Here is a 20,260-nt window from a genome sequence, read left to right on the forward strand (position 1 = left end):
CCAGCACCCCTAGCTCAGCGTCTCCACACAGTGGTCAGAGAGGGCCCCAGCTACTCCAAAGCTGGCAGCTCCCACATTGCACATCCCTCTGTTACCCCTACACATAGAGGGATGGGGGGTTGGCTCAGGGTTAACCCAAAACAGCAGGCAAGCCAAAATTCAATGCCAGATTCCATTACAGGATTTGGAATGAGTGCCTGTTAACTTTATAAATTAAGTTGGCTTTAGATCTGTGGTTTTCAAATATTCTTGAGAAAACTTGGTTTTCAAGAGAAATTTTACCCAAAAGTCTAATACATAAAATAGAGGAAAGATAATAGTGCCTAGCATCTCATGAGTGTGTATTACATACCAGCACCATGCTAAGCTCTCAGGGCGCATTGTATTAGTTAATCCTCACCAATAGGCTTAGGAGGTGGAGATCTCTTTTAACCTCATTGCATGAATGAAGAAGCTCAGGCTCAGGGAATATAAATACCCAGCTGAGGTCCAGCTGCAGGCAAGCCCAAGGGCTCTCTTCACCATGATCATGCTCTGGTTGAAGTGGGTATGAGAAGCCCAGAACCATTTAACCTGGCATCCCCCTTCCACATCCCACAGTACCCGATCCGCTGCCAGAGGTGCCTCCCCAGTCAGTACCTTTGGGATCTAAAGAGTTCAATTTGAAAACCACTGTCTTGGACTAATAACCAAATAATTATGTATTTCTCTAGCACCCAAGATGAGAAGGGAGAATGATTAGATAGGATTTTATTGCTTTTTTTGTTTGTTTTTAAAGCTGCAATCTTGGAAATGATCATCAAATCCACACCCCACTCATTGTACTTAGGGGAAAATTCAAGCTGGGAGGAGAAGGCTAAGTACAGAGGGGAGACCCAATCCTGGCCTTGGACATCTAGCCCAGACTCCCTCCCATGCAAACTTGACAGACCAAAACCAGCGGCCAGAGACCATAAATGCCTCCTTAGACAAAGCCATCAAGCCACCAGCACACCTGGCTGTATTCATACAGCATCCCACACCTTCCAATGTCCTGGGCACATACCAGCCCTGGGGCCCTAGCCAGGCAGGGCTCTGAGCCCAGAAAAAGGCAGGGTCTCAAGAGAGGATAAGATCGAGTGGCAGAGGAGGAGGGAACTGCAGAGAGCAGGGGACCAGGCCCCAGAGAGCAGAGGGAGAAGAGAGAAGAGATGGGAAGGAGGACCGCAGGATGTGGAGGGACCACAGGGTAACTCGGGCTCTAGGGGTGGGACAGGGCAGGCCCTTGGAGCCGGGAGGGGATTTTGGAACTGAACCAGCACCAGCAAGCCTTGCCGGGAGGGGGCACCTTGGAACCCAAAGCCAAGAGGAATGGCTGTCCATCCTCCACGAGCTTTCTGGGTGGAACTAAGGTGTACAGCGGGGCAGGGGCCCGATCCAGCCCACACATAGGCAGGACGGAGGTCACCCCTCATGACCATTTCTGTCCTCTCCTTGCACCCTCTCTTGCACACCAGCTCTCCAGCCTCGGAGAACCACAGAAATCTCCTTCTGACCTGCCCCTTTCCTTGCGCCTGCCCCAGCCCCAGCACACTGTCACTTCCACCCTCCTCCAGTCCCCCCTCTCCCATCTGCCCCCCAACAGTCACGGCGCAACGGTGGGCACCAAAGCCTAGGCTGTGGGTCTGGAGACAGCCTGGCCACAAATGTGGCCCACGTCTGCCCAGGACACCATCAGCAAGGCCCGGGTCTTGCTCCAGGCCTGAAAGCCGGTCTCTGTTGGCAGAAACGCTGCCAGAGCCAAGCCCTGCCAGGCTCCTGGAGGGGCTTACCTTCACACCATCGCTCTTCTTGTTTCCCCCACTCTTCCCTCCTGTGGAGGAGAAAAAGTAGAGGGTTAACAACACCAGGCAGGGCACCAGGGCCCACAGGGCGAGGAAGAGCAGCATCCACACGCAGCCGGAGGGCAGACTGCAGGGAGCAGAGCTGGCCCAGCGATCCTGGGGGAGGCCTCCTCCTCCTCCTCCTCCTCCTCCCTCCTTGGAGGCCCAGGGACTGCCTGGGTTCCCCGCCTTCTCAGCAATCTCAAGCGTAACCCTCTGGCTTCATGGGTTGAGGGAGGTGTCCAACGTGTCCCAGGACTGTGGGCTGCTGTTTCAGCCCGGGGATTCCCTCTGAATCCCCGTCACCACCGTGCTGGCGGTGGCCAACCCGAGGCCTGGCTGCCTGGCCCCAGGCTGGACACGCCCTCCCCACCCTGGCCCTCTCTAATTTTAGCCCCATGCTGCTGCGGAGGTCATGTGTCAGCCCTGCCTACTCACTCCGGACAGCTGCAGGCTGCGTCTTGCCAGTGACAAGAAGCAGATGCCCCCACTGGGGCCCACCCTGCCAGAGCACCCATCCCCTGCCTCTCTCCTCAGGCCATATAGGCCTCCCCAACCTCAGACTCCAGAGCCCCATATTGGCACTGGCTATGGCCCGGGTGGCAGGGACAAGCAGAGCAACAGCTCTTTGGGGGCTTCCCCTGCTGTCGTTTCCCCTTACCTCCCTCCTCACCTCCTGGCCAGAGCCCTGGAAGTGGGCATCAGCCAGGAAATGGCCTGAATGTCCAGCCCTGCCCACAGGCATCCGGCTGCTTCAGACTTAAGCAAATACCTTAAACGAAACAAGGTATCTGTGAAGTACTTAGCAAAGCACTTGACCCATATGCCGCACATGCTCAGGAAATGGTAGCCATGATAAGACTTCTCCTGGTGGCCTTGAGAGGGGGAGTTGGGAGGAAGGTCATATGAGCCACTGATGCCCCAGGGGCTCTGAGGCATGGGGCTCATGGCAGGTCACCTTCCCAGTCACACCCACATTTCCACCTATGACCCCTTCGAGGCTCTCATTCCAAGTTCCCTACTTGCAAACCAAGGCAGGGGCCACCTCTGGATCCCGAAGCTGACAGGAATGGCTGTCCATTCACCACAGGCTTTGGAGGGTTGGACTAGGATGTGCAGTGGGGCAGGGGGAGTGCTTTCTCCTCGAGCCTCAAGGTGGACGCCCCTCTCAGCTCCAGCCTACTGTCACAGGATCGTGGGTCCAGTGAGGCCACAGCGTCTAATTTTCAAGAGACGACAGCAATCTGGGGTTTTCTATGAAATTTCCTCATTTTTAAGTGTTAGAAACTCATTCAAAAAAATTTTTAAAACACCCCTACCTCCACAAAGCATATCAAGAGATTCAATCCAGCTCACAGGCCGCCATTTTGTGAGCTCAGGACTAGAGTTCTCTAGGGTGCTTCAGTTGTTAAAAAAAGACTCTGACTATCTGGGTAGCTCATCTTTCAGTTTACGGAATGGCAGGATCCTTGTCCAGGGAGAGGGTGGGAAGGCAGTTTAACGAGGTAGGAAAAGCCCAGTCAGAAGTTCTAGTATCTGCCCACCTCTGGGTCTCACTCCTCCCAACTGGTTACATGGGCAGGTGGACCCACTCAATGCAGCCAGCTGCCCTCTTCTCAGAGCTGCCCTCTTGCTGTGGTGCTGGCCGCAACTCTGCAGCAGCTTTCTCTGCTGGCCCCAGCCCCAGTCAGAGGGCCCCTCGGGTGAGCTTTGCTCTATCTGCTATCTATATCTCCTCTACTGCCTGCCAGCGGCCTGCGCTCCCCAGAAGGAAGCCTCTGGCGGGCACTGGCCCCAGCCCTCTCTGATGTGCCAAGAGGAGCTTCTTGCTAAACCCTGACAATAATCCCTTCCCCTTCTCTCTGCAAAGCCAGATGCCTCAGGTGATTGGGCACTCCCTGCCTTAACCAGCCCAGTTTGGCCAAGGGCCTGGGACGCTCCTGCCCTGGACTCCCTGGTGACCCAGCCCAGTTAAAGGCACTTGCCCTGGGTTTGGTCAAACCTGTGCTGAATGCAGGCTCTGCCTCTCTAGCCATGCGACCTGGGACAAGTCAGAGCTCACCTTCCTGAGCTTCTGCTTCCTCATCCCAGAAATAGGGATGGCAGCACCCCCATCATCCCCTCTGCTGCCTTGTCATGTAGGCCACCTGAGTGGAAGCACGGGACTGCTTAGCACAGGGCTCCAATCATGGTGGGCAATATTGTTACTCCCTGGACCTGGCTCCACCCCATCTAGAACTCAATCCCCTGCAATCAGAAGCCTTCCCCTCTAGGCGGCCCAGCCTGAGAACCCCAGCACTGCTGTAGGAGTGGGCAGCCAGACTAAATCTGTAACCAGTCCTGGTGGGCCCTGGGCTTGCTGACTTTTGACCTCTCTTCACTTCTGGGTACAGGCCGTGGCAGGTGAGCTAAGCCCTTAGTCACAGAGTCCTCTACAACTCCCTCTCCCCAGGCCCAGTGGCCTGGGGGCACTCCAATATCTGACAGGACGGTGCCCCCAACAAACTGGTGCAGGGTTTACTGGGGACCCTGAGGTCCTGCCACCTACCGGAGAAGTTCCTGGTGGCCAGCATCGTGGTGAGAATGGCTCCCTGCAAGACATAAGAAGAGGGCAGTGGGAGAGGAGGCCGGAGTGAGGGGACACAGGAGGGACAGAGAGATAGGAGGGCCACGGGGAAGGAGAGGCAGGTGCTGCATTCAGAGAAGAAGCCAAAGCCTCTGCCCTGCCCCTCCATTTGTCCCAACCCCAACCCCAACCCCAGCCCAGAGCCCATCCCTCGCCCCCTGGAGAAGTCGGGGTGAGCTAGGCTTTAGCCAGTACAGCTCCTGGGACAAGGCCATCCTAGGGGCAGATATTAATGGGCCCCTTGGCCTGCCCAAGCTGATGAGCTTGAGGGACACCTACCAGCAGAGGCTCCTGAAGATGATGGACTTTTCTTGCTTGGGCAACAACAGCAGACCTCGTGTCCCCCAACCCCTCCACCTCTTAGCCCTCTGCCCCGTGCTGAGAGCATCTTGCTCCAGGACTAGCTCATCCCTCCATGGCCCCTGGGCTCAGAGAATCCCAGGAGGATTTTCTCTTTTTTTTTTTATTTCCAAGTTTTTGATTTTATATATATATATATATATATATATATATATATATATTTAAGTTCTAGGGTACATGTGCACAATGTGCAGGTTTGTTACATATGTATACATGTGCCATGCTGGTGTGCTGCACCCATTAACTCGTCATTTACATTAGGTATATCTCCTAATGCTATCCCTCCCCCCTCCCCCACCCCACAACAGGCCCCGGTGTGTGACGTTCCCCTTCCTGTGTCCAAGTGTTCTCATTGTTCAATTCCCACCCATGAGTGAGAACATGCGCTATTTGTTTTTTTGTCCTTGCGATAGTTTGCTGAGAATGATGATTTCCAGCTTCATCCATGTCCCTACAAAGGACATGAACTCATCGTTTTTTATGGCTGCATAGTATTCCATGGTGTATATGTGCCACATTTTCTTAATCCAGTCGATCGTTGGACATTTGGGTTGGTTCCAAGTCTTTGCTATTGTGAGTAGTGCCGCAATAAATATACGTGTGCATGTGTCTTTATAGCAGCATGATTTATAATCTTTTGAATCCCAGGAGGATTCTCAATGTAGAGAAAGCCTCTTCCATCAACAAGCAGGCTGGGGGCTAATGGCCCCTTTGGTTCCAGAGCCATCTGATTCAGACCTGACTTGACACTGTCTGAATCCCACTGCTTATGATGTTAAGAATCCCTGATTCTGATATTTTGAGACTTCCTCTGTGACACAGCTTCCACTGCAGGATGGGGATGGGACTCAGTTCTCCTGGCATCATGCTGGCCACCACCCCTTGGTCTGTGTCACCATCCTAAGCCTCCACTCCAGGCCTGGGAGCAGCAGATAAGGAGGCTCCACAAGAGCTGGGGCCTCCGCCTCTTCCCTCATCATCCCCAGCGTGCTGACGGCTCCTCTGTTCCACTGACCAGGGGCCCCTCAGTGCCTGGCAAAGGCCAGGCCAGGAGCTGTCACCACCCTGAGAGCACACAGAATCTGCAAGAGTGTGAAGCTCTGGGACCACCTGGGTCACACTGAGCTTCCTCAGAGCCACAATCACTGTCTGAGTGCCTCAGCCATTCCTCCACAGTACTGGGCAGCTGGGGCCCCTCCCTGACCAGGGTCTCATGTTCAGTCACATCTCACCCCCAAAAGCTCTCCCCAGCCACTATGAACCACTTGTGGTGCCCCTAAGGGGTCAGGCGCACTTCCAAACTTCTGCACAGGCTGCTTCCTCTGTCTGGAACACGTTCCCATTCTTTTTTTTGTTTTTTTGGTTTTTTTTTGAGACAGAGTCTCTCTCTGTTACTCAGGCTGGAGTGCAATGGCACGATCTCGCTCACTGCAACCTCTGCCTCCCAGGTTCAAGCAATTTTCCTGCCTCAGCCTCCTAAGTAGATGGGATTACAGGTATGTGCCACCATGCCTGGCTAATTTTTGTATTTTTGGTAGAGACAGGGTTTCACCTCATTGGCCAGACTGGTCTTGAACTTCTGACCTCAGGTGATCTGCCCACCTCAGCCTCCCAAAGTGTTGGGATTACAGGCATGAGTCACTGCGCCCGGCCACACTTTCCCATTCTGACTCTAACTTGGCTAATACCTGCTTATCCTCCAAGGTCTCAGCTTAAACGCCCCTGGCTCCAGACCCAGAATACCATTGTCCTGCTGCATTCTGCCACCATCTTGAGGCTTTCCCAGGCATGGCACTCACCACTGCCCCATAACGCCCCAGGAACTTGTCTGTCCTCTCCACTAGAGCAAGGGCTCAGTCATTCACCGCTCACTCCCCAAGCCCAGCCTGCTGTCCAGTATGCAGTAGGTGTTCAATAAATGCTTATTGAATCAATGAAGGAAAGAATTAGTGAGCAAGTCTCCTGGCCTCTGTGGAGACCCAGGCAGAGCTAGTCCCATGGCCAGGACTGTGGAGGGTGAGGACCTGTTACCTTCAGTTTCCTCCTGGCATTGAACTTCTTCAGGCAGTCCACGGTCTCCTGTCTGTGCATGCAGGATGCCACGGTGGAGCGGTGCTGGAGGAAGTAGGGGAGAGGACTGTGAGTGGAAGGCAGGCTGGAAGACAGGCCCACCCAAGGGTACCCTTCAGCAGGGCATCTTAATGGAGGTGTGGCTGACATCCTGGGGAGAACGATTCATTGCTCTAGGGGATGCTTCAGGGTGTTTAGCATCCTGGCACCAGACATTCAATGCCAGTAGCACTGTCAGTTGTATGCCAACCCAGAACACTCACTCCTCATTTCCACGTTACCCCTGAGAACCACAGCAGGGGCAGTCTCTTGGATTAAGCCCTCTTGGCCCCATGGGCCAGGGGAAGGGCCAGAACTCTGTAGGGGCCTGGATCATGAGGTCTGGAGGGGCTCCTGGGAGAAGTCCTGCTGAGGGAGGCTCACCGAGATCCAGGGGTGCTTAAGGGCTTCGGCAGCTGTGATGCGTTTGGATGGGTTAATGGTCAGCATCTTATTGATCAGATCCTTGGCTTCCGGGGTGACAGTGTCCCATTCCGGAGATGGGAACTGGAAGGGGCAGAGAGGCCAGGTTTGCCCAGCCTGCCCCAGGCCACCCCTGCGATCCCCCAGCCCCTGACTGGCAGGGGAGCAGGCAGGGGTCCTACTGCCCATCCACTTGGACATCCACACCAGGAGGAGTTGGGGCTCCTCACTGCAGGGGAGGGCCCTAGCCCCATACAAATCAGAACACGGCGGAGGGAAAGGAGGCCTCCCTCCAACCATCTTTCTGAGACTGCGCCTTATTTGGAGAGCAGCCGGGCAGTGGCTTTAGCCCAGACTTCAGAATCAAAAGGCCTGGGTTCGAGTCCTGGCTCTGCCTCCTGGGCTGTGTAACCTGGGTAAGTCACATGACCCCTTGTGCTATCTCTAGAGATGTTGTGAGAATTAAATACAATATAAAACATACAGCACAGAGCTTAATAGCTATCTGCATAAAAGCAATGTAGCTTGGTAGTTAGAAGCATGGATGGTAGAGCCAGACTGCCTGGTTCAAATCCCACCTGTACCATTTCTTAGCTGTGTGATCTAGGCAGTTACTTGACCTCTCTGTATCTCAGCTTCTCTATATGTAAAATGGGAATAATAACAGCACCTATATCATAGATTGGTGTGAGGATTAAATGTAATAATATGTGTAAAACATTCAGAAGAGTGCTATAGAATTGTTAGCTATTATTATTATTTGTATATATGAGACAGAAAGAGAGAAACCCTGGCTTGGGAGGCGCCTCTCCCCCACTCCTCACTCCATTTTGGTGCTGCTTCTTGCCTTCTGGGGCCCCACAGGATAAATCTCCAATCATTAGGCACAGCATGGTAACCACCTGGCCCTGGTCCGTCTTCATGCTCCCCTGGGGTTCACCCCTGTGCCAGAACTAGAGAGTGGCTTGGCGCTAGCTTTCACTGGAAGGGCACCAGAGGATGATGGGGGCTGAAGAGAGGAGCGACACTCACATCATAGGCGCCGGCTTTGATCTGCTGGTACAGGCGGTGCTGGTCCTCATCCCAGAACGGGGGGTACCCAACCAGCAGGATGTACAGGATGACCCCTGGAGAGAGGACCAGAGAACCTTCAACCCCCTGTGGGGAGGAGACATGGGGGGAGGGGAGTGATGGGAAAGGAGAGAGGGGGCCCCAGAGGCCGGGGTGCAGCCAGGGGCACAAAAGGGCCTTAGGATGAACTCACCACAAGCCCACAGGTCCACAGGCTTCCCGTACGGGTCCTTCCGCAGCACTTCTGGGGAGAGGTATCCAGGAGTCCCTGCAAACCCTGCTCCCAGACACACAGACAGGCAGACACATACACAGAGGTTGTCTCGTAAGTAACCTGGAGCAAGATCCTGCTGGAAGAGGGGATGAGGATTGTTCTGGAGCTGAGGAAAACAGCCCCTGCCCCTCAGGTGCACTTGGGCTTGTATTGTGCAACCCCAGCCGGCCCAAGACATAAGCCTGATGAGCCAGCAAAGCCTCTAGATGAGATCGACAACTACCTAGCACACGTGTCACCACTTCCCACTTCAGAGCCAGTGGTAATCAGCCACAGAACTCCTTCCTACTGGGTCCTGACTCAGGATCATCAGCTTCTCAGCACCACTCTTCCAGGAGCCACTAGTGATCCATTGCTGGTGGCTTCAAGATGAAATGCACCTGCCATGTCAGCCCCAGGCTGAGAGCTAAGCCCACTCTGCACCCCCTTGTTGGAGTTGGTCATGGGATGTCGGGAGGCCTGTCCTAACTGACTTTGCCCCTTGGGTAAGTCTCTTTATCTTCTAGTCCTTGTTTCCTCATCTGTCAAATGAAGGATTAGGGATTCCTATCTTAAGTGCCTCCCAGGGTTGTTGAGCCGGTCAGTTCAAATAATGGACACCTGAGGTATTCTAACAAGCACTTTTAAGAATACTTACAAGTTACTGAGAGTGTATGCTAAGCATTGGGCTGAGCACTTCATATGCCTGGTCACATTTAATTCTGACACCACTCCTGAGGAACACACAATTATTATTCCCATTTTACAGATGAGGAATGAAGGCACAGAGAGGTGAAGTGACTTAGCCAAAGTCACATACCTCATAAGTAGCAGAGTCGGGATTTGAACCTAGAACTCTGGTTCTTAACCATGGCTCAATATTGCCCACTAAAAAGTACTCCCAGGTAGCTGAAAGAGACTCAGTTATACCAAAATCACAAAGCAGGCTGGATCATCTGAGTTAAGTCCTGGTCTATCCCTTTTAAACTTTCTTGACCTTCTGCAACTTTTCTGCCAGTTTTTTCCTCATCTATAAAATCAGGATAATAATCTCAAGCACCTAGACTATTAGGGCAGCTCTGTGGAAACTTCCCTAAGGCCTTCAACCACAGGGAGCCCTTTGGGGAGGAGAGATGGCAGGGGGGAGTGGCAGGAAAGGAGAGAGGGGGCCCCAGGGAGCCCTGTGGAAGGCCGTAGGGTCCCATGCCTGAACCCTGGGGACACAGATAGGTGCTGCCCACTGGCTCAGAGACTGGGTGGGACAGGGCCTCTGCTCTACCAGCCCCGGCTGGCCCAACAGCATCTCCAGCCATACCCACTCAGGCAGGGGGTTCCCAGAGGCTTATGTGTCAACACAAATGGGTGCTGACCCCCAACACTTCTGCCAGCCCACCCCACTTACCAAACCATGCCTGCTGCTCCCCCTCCACCTCTATGGCCAGGCCAAAGTCTGCCAGCTTCACTGCGGCACCCTTGAGCTTGGAGGCCAGCAACAGATTCTCAGGCTTGTCAGGACCAGAGAAGAGGGAGGAAGGGGAGGAAAGCGCCAAGAGACAGTCAGCAGATTCAGAGCCTCACCTCTAGGGGCCTGGGCTCACAGGAAGAACAGCCCGGCCCTCCGGGGCCCCTGCTTTCATCTCCAGCCCTGCCTCAGGCTCCTGAGTCTCAGTCCCCAGAGAGGGGACTATCCTATGGCAAGACCTCCATCTGCTACAACAGAAAGGCCCTTTCTCCATCAGCCACTCCTCCCTCCCCACTTCAAGATCTGGGGCTGGGCTGAGGTGAGAGCGGGGTAGTACATTCACCACCACAATAAAGCAGCAGCAGCAGCAGCAGCAGCATTGATTGTGCCCCTACTATATGTCAGCTGCTGGGTTAAGTGTTCTGCGTGCATCATCTCATGTATCAACGACCCTTTCGGGTAGGTATTATTACCTACATCTTCCACAGTGGCCTTCTTACGCCCCTTGAAACAGTCCATCTTGTTTCCACCTCAGGGCCTTTGCACTTCCTGTTTTCCTCCTCTAATTTTTCTCCCCCAAGCTTCAAAGTGGCCCCTTTACTTTGTCCAGCCCTCAGTCTCATGTCACCCCATGGAGGAGGCCATCCAAGGCTACTCTATCTAGAGGGGAAGCCCTCAGGCATCCTGTGTCTTTGCTCCTGTTGTTACCTTCATAGATCTCATCACAATTTGCAGTGTTTTCTCCCATCTGTCTATGTGCTTGTTTATCATCTGTCAGCCCTGGGGAATGTGAGTTCCTTATCTGTCCTGTTCACCACTGTATCACCAGCACCTAGGTTGGGGGGCCACACAGCAGGCACTTAATAAGTATTTGTCATGTATATAAAGATGAGAAAACTGAAGCTCAGAGAGGTTAAGTGACTTGGCCAAGATCACGCAGCTGGTAAGGGACAGAGCCAGAATCGAGGCAAAGTCTGACTCTATCTTAACTGCTCTAGGCTGAAAGATGATGAGGCTTATACATGGGGCCAGCAGCTGACTTGGGAAGGTCCCACACCTGGCCTCTGGGCATCGAGGCTGCTGCTTTGCACTGGCTCAGCCTCCAGAATTCCTCCACTTCCTGCTGGTCCCTTCACCCTGAGACTCAGGATGGAGGGGCGCTAAGACTGTGGGCTCGCTTAGATAGTCCCAGTTTCTGATCCCAATGCCGCCCACCTCTATGCCATGACATGTGGGCAAATTATTTCACTTCTCTGAGCTTTAGTTTCCTCTAAGAAAAATGCTTACCTTATGGGGCGGTGCGTGGATTAACTGAGATAATCTGTGTAAGCACTTCGCTGTGGCCTACAGTAAGTGCTTGGTAAATGTTAGTACTTCTATTTTCTGCTTGGGGAGGGGCTCAGAGTCTCTGAAGACTGTTGGTTTTGAGTCCTCCTCTGATCCCCTTCCCAGTGGGACTTCTGAAGGGTCCCACCTCTGACCTTTCACTGTCTAAAGCTAGGCTGGACCCAAACAAATATAGCTCCCTCCGCCTGGCTCAAAGGCCTCCTTTGTCCTCTGGGGACAATGTTCCTAACATGTCCTGGGTCTCGGTAACCGTCCTGCCCTGATTTGATGAATGTGTCACTAATTATTGTATCCAGAGTGGCCTAAATTTGGGCTGCCTCTCCTCCTTCCTCCTCCAGTGCAGGGGCTGCAGCTATAATGGGAACAGGCCCTCTGGGAGAGCTGCCCTGCAGTCTGGCTGGAGACCCTCTTGGAGTGCACACTCGTCTCATCTAGATTGAGCCACAGGGAGCTTGCCTAGGGCTCAGGAGAGAAGCCATGTCTGCCCAGGACAGTCAGAGAGGGGCAGGGGCTCTCTTCAGAGCATTGTGCCCCAAAGAGGGACCCAGACCAGTGGAAGCATGCCCAGGGAAGGTGCCCAGGATGAGGCTGGCCTGAAAATCACATTCTGGGAGGACCGTGGCAGGGGTGGGTACACCCTGCAGGGGACTTAGCAGCTACAACAAAGCTGCTGGAGTCCCTGTAGGGCTCTTCCAAGCTGGAGGTTTGGTCTCTGTGTGGTTCCAAATGGTAGAACTGAGGTTCAGGGCAAAGCCCCTCCAGCAGGGAAGAGTGTTCCCCAGTGGTGCAAGGGGCTACCCCATGGGAAGTGAGTTTGCTGTCACTGAAGAACAAAAAGCAGAGGTTTGATGGACATCTGGCAGGGTCACCCTAGAAGGGGCTGCTGAGGAAGCAGGAGCTGGATAGAGTGACCTTTTGGCACCAGACTCCCAAGGTCACAGGATCTGGGGTTAGAAGGCCAGAATTCCCCCACCCTAGCTAAGGACAATTGAACTGCATGTTCTTGGGCAAATTGCTTGAACTCTTAGGCCTTAGTTTCCTGCTCTGCAAAATGGAGACAATATGAACTACCAGCCACTGATACCATGAGGATCAGCAGCGGAGATCCACGAAGTCCCTGCTGAAGGAGCAAGGCTGTGCAGCTGGTGCCAGTCCTAGACTCTGCAATCTCCTTCAGGTAAAAGGAAGGAGAACTGCACGGGCCTAGAGTCTGGTTTTTCTTCTCCCCTGGCCTGCCAGAGATGCAGGAACAAGACTAAGAATGCATCTGTATACCAGGCCCCGTGCTATCTCATTTCATATCCTCACCAACCCTTTGCAGAGGTTGCTATGGCAACCCCCATTGTGAAGAATCTGAGGCTCAGGAAGGTCATGCTACTAAAGGCTGCATGGCTAGAAAGTGGCCTGGTTGAGATTTGGACCCAGCCTGCCTTCTTCCCCACCCACCGTAGCCAGTCATGACAGTATAACTGCAGCTCACCTGTCCTGGCACAAAGCATGTGGGCTGGGAGTTGGAAGAGCAGGGGCCCAAACACAGACGCTCTACCTTCCTGAGCTCAGTTTCCTCATCTGAACAGTGGGGAAAATAATCTCACCCACCCCACCTTCCAGCCTAACACAGATAAATTGAAGGGATTCTGATAATGTCCAGCTCTGCAGGAGTAGGGACATGCAGAGGAGAGAGGGGATCCCGGGGTGAGCCACACCCACGGTGGGTTGCTCACCTTCAGGTCCCGGTGCACCACCCCCATCTGGTGGCAGTGCAGCACAGCCTCCAGGATCTGCTGGATACAGTGACTAGGGAGAGAGAGAGGAAGGGGTCATGGTGGTGTGAGCACAGGCCTCCCCTGGGAAGCTGACAGCAGGCAAGAGTGCCCTGTCCCCAGGTGCCATTGCCAGGCAGCACCTGACACTCACCTGGCATCCGCCTCACTGTAATACTCCCGGGCCACGATATCTTCAAACAGTTCCCCACCAGTGACCCTGGGGAGACAGGCATGGAATCACCCTCTGATAGAGGCGACAGGTGCTGCCTCATCTGGAGGAGTCTCCAGGAAGCTAAGGATGGGGCCCAGGGACCTCAGGACCTCAGCCACAAAAGGAGGGGCCCCAGGGCCAGGGGGGTGTCCCCTGCTGCAATGCCCTTCCTGTCTTCCAGACCACCCTTCCATTGACTCCAGTCCCCTCTCCTCCTCCATCCCCGGCCCTTCTTCCCCACCTAACCCAGGCTGGAGTCTGGAGGTTAGGGACAGTCAGAGCACATCACTAGGCTCATTAGGAAGCCTATGGCCTCCCCCATGATCAATATCTCAAGGGCTATTTTTTATCGATGAGATGGCTCCATCACTGATTTTCATTGCCATACCAGGAACTACTGTGGCCTATCATTTCATTATTGCTTCTCTTTGAATCAACACTCTTCAAAAAAAAATTAAACATATTCCAGAAGGAAACTTTATATTGCCACTGAAAATGGAAAACCAGCATCACTGGCCACAAATAGAAGAGAAGCAAAAATAAATATAGGATGAAAGCTAAAAGTGTTTGTTGGTGTTTTAGGAAAGTCAGCTTGCACTGCTTGGGTGGCAGGCCCACCACATTTGGGGAAACTCTGGACCACAAGAGGGAATTCAGCCCAAGAGGCCCAGTGAGGCCATCACTGGTTAGGCAGCCCCAACACCGTTGGCGCATCCCAGGGGGGGGCCAAACTCACAGGTCGAAGATCAGGTAGTGGTGTCCCTCCTCTGAGATGCTGTCATGTAGTCGGACTGTGGGCGGGGCAAGGCAGTTGGTTACAGCGGGACACACTGCTGCACAGGCCCGCCCTCCCTCTCTCCCCTCCTGTGTATATCCAACACCCCCTGCCGCTCCCAGACAGTCACCGAGTACACACCAGGTGCCAGGTGCTTTGACAAGCGCCGGTGAACCAGGGCTCACTGCATTGAGTCCGAATAGACCTCAGGCATTACTGAAAGAGGGCTGGGCTTCAACACGAAAGATGCCTGTTTAGGTCAGAGTTTAGCGCCCTCCCCTCTCCGAAACCCTGTTTGGTTGCTGGGCAGGCCCAAGTCATGGAAAGCCTGTGGCTCCAGTCTCTGCCACTTACTAGCCGTGTGACTTCTGGCAAGTTGCTAGGCCTTTCTGAGCCTCTCTTTCCTTGCCTGGACAATGAGAATGAAACTCCTGGCCTTGCAGGCTTGTTATGAGAGTTCCAGGAGGCATGCAGTTGGTGCTCACTCAGTGCTGCCTGAGCTAATATCCTGCTCTGCTCCCAAGTCTGAGGAGATAATGGAGCATGGAGGCCAGAGGCAGGAGTGAAAGGGTCCCTGTGTTCTGGCATGCTGAGGAGCTGTCATCTCTTCACACCCCATTTACCCAGAACAGAGGCAAAGCTCCCAGGAGCCCAGGGCTCCCAGCATGCACCCCTGAGCTATTAGAAGGAAGGGCCTGAGTCCTGGGGCTGACTCTGGGGCCACATCCTGTCAGTCAAGAGCAAGTTCTCACAGGACAGGGCTCACATCCTTCCCCGCACCACAGCCTAAAAATGCCCATGCAGGGGCGTGCTGGCTCAGTGAATGACGATTCATCCACACAATGGAAAATGGCACAGCTGCTAAAATAATGCGGCAGTTATGTATCTACTGGTTCAGAGTCATCTCCAAATTATGTTGCTTGGTGAAAAAGCCAAGTGCAAAACAGTATGCGTAGTACTTTTTTAAAGGATGTATTTAAGTTTATATATGGCATAAGTCTCTCTGGAAGAATACAGAGAAGCAGGCACTGGGGTGCCTCTGGGGAGGGGAATTGGGGGAGTTGGGTCATGAGAGGAGACTCACTTTTCACTATGAATCCTAGTGCCATCTGAATGTTTGCCATGTGCATATATTTCTGACTCAATATTGAGTCCCCTGAATTGTTTATGGCTGTTGTATTTGCACATAAAATTTGGAGAGAGGCAGGCATCAGATACCCCAGAGCTGATGCCGGTAGGGAGAGGTGGATGCGCACCAGAGATGGAGAGGGAAGGGGCACAGATTAAAATGAAAATTTAGGCTGGGAGCGGTGGCTCACGCTTGTAATCCCAGCACTTTGGGAGGCCGAAGCAGGTGGATCGCCTGAGGTCAGGAGTTTGAGACCAGCCTGGCCAACCATGGTGAAACCCCATCTCTACTAAAAATACAAAAATTAGCTGGGTGTGGTGGCCCATGCTTATAATCCCAGCTACTCCAGAGGCTGAGGCAGGATAATTGCTTGAGCCCAGGAGGTGGAGTTTGCAGTGAGCCGAGATCGTGCCACTGCACTACAGCCTGAGCGACAAAGCAAGACTCCATCTCAAAAAAATAAAAACTAAAATAAAATAAGATAAAATAAAATAAAATAAAATAAAAATTTAGGCCAGGTGCAGTGGCTCACCCTGTAATCCCAGCACTATGGGAGGCTGAGGTGGGTGGATCACTTGAGCTCAGCAGTTCAAGACCAACCTGGGCAACATGATGAAACCCCATCTCTACAAACAATACAAAAATTAGTTGGGCATGGTGGCACAGGCATTTGTCGTCCCAGCTATTTGGGAAGCTAAGGTGGGAGGGTTGTTTGAGCCCAGGAGGCGGAGGGTGCAGTGAGCCAAGATTGCCCCACTGCATTCCAGCCTAGATAATAGAGTGAGAATGTCTCAAAATAATCACAATAATAATAAAATGAAATTTTAAAACATTCTTTAATGATGACATATATTTATAAATAATAACTAAAAGATGTTTTAAATATATTCTAAAGCAAAATCTTAAAGGCACATGTAATTCTGCTTTAATTCCTTTCAACTTTTTTTTATAAAAAATTCAGGCCGGGCATGGTGGCTCATGCCTGTAATCTCAGCACTTTGGGAGGCCGAGGTGGGCAGATCACCTGAGGTCAGGAGTTTGAGACCAGCCTGGCCAATATGGCAAAACACCGTCTCTATTAAAAATACAAAAATTAGCTGGGTGTGGTGGCAGACGCCTGGAGTCCCAGCTGCTCGGGAGGCTGAGGCAGGAGAATTGCTTGAACCCAGGAGACGGAGGTTGCAATAAGCCGAGATCACGCCACTGCACTCCAGCCTGGGCAACAGAGCAAGGCACCATCTCAAAAAATAAAAAAATTAAAAATTAAAAAAATTCAAACATACAGTTAAGTGAACACCCAGCTATCCACTACCTAGGTTCTATCATTAATGTTTTCCTATACTTGCATTATTACGTTTCTATCCATTCCTCTGTCCATTGGTTTATTTAATTTTTAGTACATTTCAAAGTAAATGCAGGCTTAATTTTTAAAGTATAAATGTGTATTGGCCAGGCACAGTGGCTCACGACTGTAATCCCAGCACTTTGGGAGGCTGAGGCAGGTGGAACACGAGGTCAGGAGATCGAGACCATCCTGGCTAACACAGTGAAACTCCATCTCTACTAAAAATACAAAACAAAATTAGCCAGGCGTGGTGGTGGGCACCTGTAGTCCCAGCTACTCGGGAGGCTGAGGCAGGAGAATGGTGTGAACCCAGGAGGCAGAGCTTGCAGTGAGTCGAGATCACGCTACTGCACTCCAGCCTGGGTGACAGGGTGAGACTCCGTCTCAAAAAAAAAAAAAAAGTGTAAATGGGTATTTAACTGTATTTTTGGTGTGTAGCATCTGGCAATTCTACACCTGGGCCCTGTCCAGAAGCCCTTTGGTAAGTTGGTGCATCCAAACCCCACGTGCTGGAGTGTGGGATGCTAACAGCACCTGAATCCCTGACTCAGGCTCTGCTTCCAGGGAACCTGACCTGAGATGATATATGTAAGTATACAGTCCTTGAGAAGGCACATATATCATATATCATATGGTAGCACGTATCATTAAATGTTAATTCTAGATGTGAGGTTATAGAAGATACTTTAAAAAGTATTTGTCTTCTCATTTATCTGCAATAAACTTGTATTGTTAGTGTATCAAGGTAAAGTTTTGCAAAAGACTCTTCCCTCTCCCTGCCTTCCTCCACGTGGTCTCTGGGGAGTGAACCCTCTCCTATTCTTTCTGGTGGGCCGTCGTCTCTAACCTCCCTTTCCTGAGTGTAAGAAGCTTTGAGAAGCCAAGCTGCAGCTAGAATCATCTCAGAAAGGGCTTTTAGAACCATGGCAACAGGCTTTGGAAGGAGCCACAAGAAGACTGGAGTCCCAGATCTACCCTCTGACCCAGGGCCTCAGCCCCTTTAGAGAATGTCCTCAGGTCTCAGGGAAATGGACAGAATTGAGGGAGGTTTTCTCCAGAGCTGATTCTCACTCAGATGGTGACTTTGTGTTGATGGTAAGAGGCTACCCCTCTGAGCAGCTGGGCAAGGGGCACATGGGTTGGAATTCAGCACCTACTTTTGCAGTGCACCACACACGTGATGGTACTAGAGTTGGCTTCAGTCCCTGAGGTCAAGTCACACCTCAGAGCCCAGGAGACAGGATTTCTTGTTTCAGGGCCGTTTTCACACACAAAGCCTCCCCTTCCATCAGTGGAGGCTGCCTGAGGAACGACTCAGCCGGAGCCCAAGATTCAAGGGCCATAGGCTATCATCATGGTCCTGTCTCCTGGTGGAGTGACTGACGTGTCTGTGCCCATTGAGTCATTCTGTCACTTTTGACTGTTTAAAATATTGTCATAGAACAAACAAATCTGTAACCTAGCTTTTTATTTATGTAGCTTGATTCATGCACTTCTGGCATGCCTGTGATTTTCCAACAGTGCATTTTTTTCTTGGAGGTTGAAGGACAGTACTTGTTCCCTTATTTGCATGTCCCCCTGACACCACATATGTGATATCCACTTGGAAAGCTAAATAGAAGGACTGGGAACAAGGGCTCTGGAGTCAGACTTGCGGAGTTCGTCTCCCAGATCCACTTCTTACAAGCTGTGTAGCTATGGGCAAATGACTTAACCTCTCTGAGCCTCCCTTCCAAACAGTAATGCGAATACCATTGGACTGCTATAGTCATTAATGTGATGATTCCTGCAAACCACTTAGCACAGCACCTGGCACTAGGAAGAGTTCGATAAATGGAGATATTGTCATCTTCATCACTGACCTACCATACTTCCCTTCCCCACCACAAATCACCTACTAAACTTTCAGGTTGTCCCTAGCACAGTGCAAGTCCCCTGTGCCTTGGGGTGGCCTTCTGGCGTCTCCCTCATCTGCAGGTGGTGATGGTACAGACAGCAGGTTACCGACCTCTCCCAAGAAGGATCTGGGAGGTAAATGCTTTGTGCACAACACAGTTGGACTGACCTGTGCTGAGCCTCACTGACCTGGTCCCCTGGGGACTGGACTGACCTGGGACCTCACTGACCTGGTCCCCTGGGGACCAGGGCAGTGGCCACACAGAAGCAGCGACCAGTAGTAACCTTGTCTAGATTGGCCAAGCAGGCTGAACAGGACTCAGTCCAGTGTCTTTAGGCACAAGCTCACCTTTTGGGTTTTGAGCCCACATCTGTACCTCTTTGCACGTCTTTGGGAAGATTACAATTTTGAAGGAAGATGCTTGGAGGATCAGGAAAGTGCACCCTCCAAGGAACCTTCCAGCCCTGACAGCAGCTCAAAGCTCCTCTGGGGTCTTCCTGTGCTGGATGCTCAGCTCTGCTTTCCAGTCCCGCCTGCGCATCGCCACCACCCCCACTCCCATTCCCCATCCTCACTTCTCCTGCACATTCTCAGTGCCTAGCAGAGACCTTGGCATGGGGTGGGTCTACGATGCACCTGACATTAGGTGAATGAAGGAAGGAGTAAATGACTCAATGATGATGATGATGATAGCTACCATTTCTGAGCTTTTACCACACGCTAGGCTTTGTGCCAAGTGCTTTACTTACGCTATCTCATTTTACCCTCCCAACAGTCCTAGGTGGGTGCTGTGATTATCCCCACTTCATAGAGGAGGATACTGAGGCTAAGAGGTTCACAGTCTGCCCAAGCTGAAACACTTAGTTAACGGCAGAGCTGAGATTGAAACTGGGTGTCTGACTGCAAACCCCATTCTCCTAACCACCATGTTATATATAATATAGTGCCTCCAGTGACGACTAAAAATCCTGATGGCCCCGAGGAATGACAATCATATGGAGTTTTAGGCAAGAGGATGTCTTCAGGCAAGGTTGTTCTGAGGGAAGGTGTTGATTGGGGAAAAGGGGGGCAGCTTAATGATAATGACTGTCATTGTGCTGTGGTCTATTTAATTATCACAATCCTATGAGCTAGGTATCATTTCCATTTTGCAGATAAAACTGAGCTTCAAAGTGGTGGAGCAACATGTCCAGGGTCACACAGCAATGAAGCAGCAAACTCAGGATTTGAGCTGTAGTCTGTCAGCTCCAAAGCCATAACCTACTGCTCCCCATTTTATAGCTGGGAATGAGAGGGAGAGGGAGGTGTGAACATGAGGAGGCAGTGTTGACCTGAGATAGCTGCAGTTGTGCAGCAACACACACACATATTCACACATTCACACACACTCACATACATGCACTCACACAGACATTCACACACACACACAGACTCACATACACACATTCACACACACATTCACACACTCACACACGTGCATTCACACACTCCACACACTCTCACATACACTCACACACTCACATACACACATTCACACACACACACTTACACAGACACACATTCACACACACTCCAACACTGTCACATACACACACATACATGCATACACATACACTCACACACA

At 52.0% G+C, this 20,260-nt stretch overlaps 1 protein-coding gene across 5 annotated transcripts in view; it reads right to left on the reverse strand.

Annotated features, from left to right (window-relative positions):
- The window catches only part of CAMK2A (calcium/calmodulin dependent protein kinase II alpha), a 70,142-nt gene that overhangs the window by 23,655 nt on the left and 26,227 nt on the right, over positions 1-20,260 (reverse strand). For all 5 annotated transcript variants that reach the window (XM_063706876.1, XM_063706877.1, XM_004042809.5 and 2 more), the window contains exons 4-13: positions 14,227-14,281; positions 13,431-13,496; positions 13,238-13,310; positions 10,107-10,209; positions 8,645-8,728; positions 8,413-8,507; positions 7,342-7,464; positions 6,880-6,963; positions 4,411-4,453; positions 1,812-1,852 (exon numbers count right to left, since the gene is read on the reverse strand). In XM_063706876.1, the coding sequence (XP_063562946.1) occupies positions 1,812-1,852; positions 4,411-4,453; positions 6,880-6,963; positions 7,342-7,464; positions 8,413-8,507; positions 8,645-8,728; positions 10,107-10,209; positions 13,238-13,310; positions 13,431-13,496; positions 14,227-14,281 (767 nt within the window). The remainder of the gene's footprint in view (positions 1-1,811; positions 1,853-4,410; positions 4,454-6,879; positions 6,964-7,341; positions 7,465-8,412; positions 8,508-8,644; positions 8,729-10,106; positions 10,210-13,237; positions 13,311-13,430; positions 13,497-14,226; positions 14,282-20,260) is intronic.

This window comes from Gorilla gorilla, chromosome 4, assembly GCF_029281585.2.
Source record: "Gorilla gorilla gorilla isolate KB3781 chromosome 4, NHGRI_mGorGor1-v2.1_pri, whole genome shotgun sequence".
Lineage (NCBI taxonomy): Eukaryota > Metazoa > Chordata > Mammalia > Primates > Hominidae > Gorilla > Gorilla gorilla.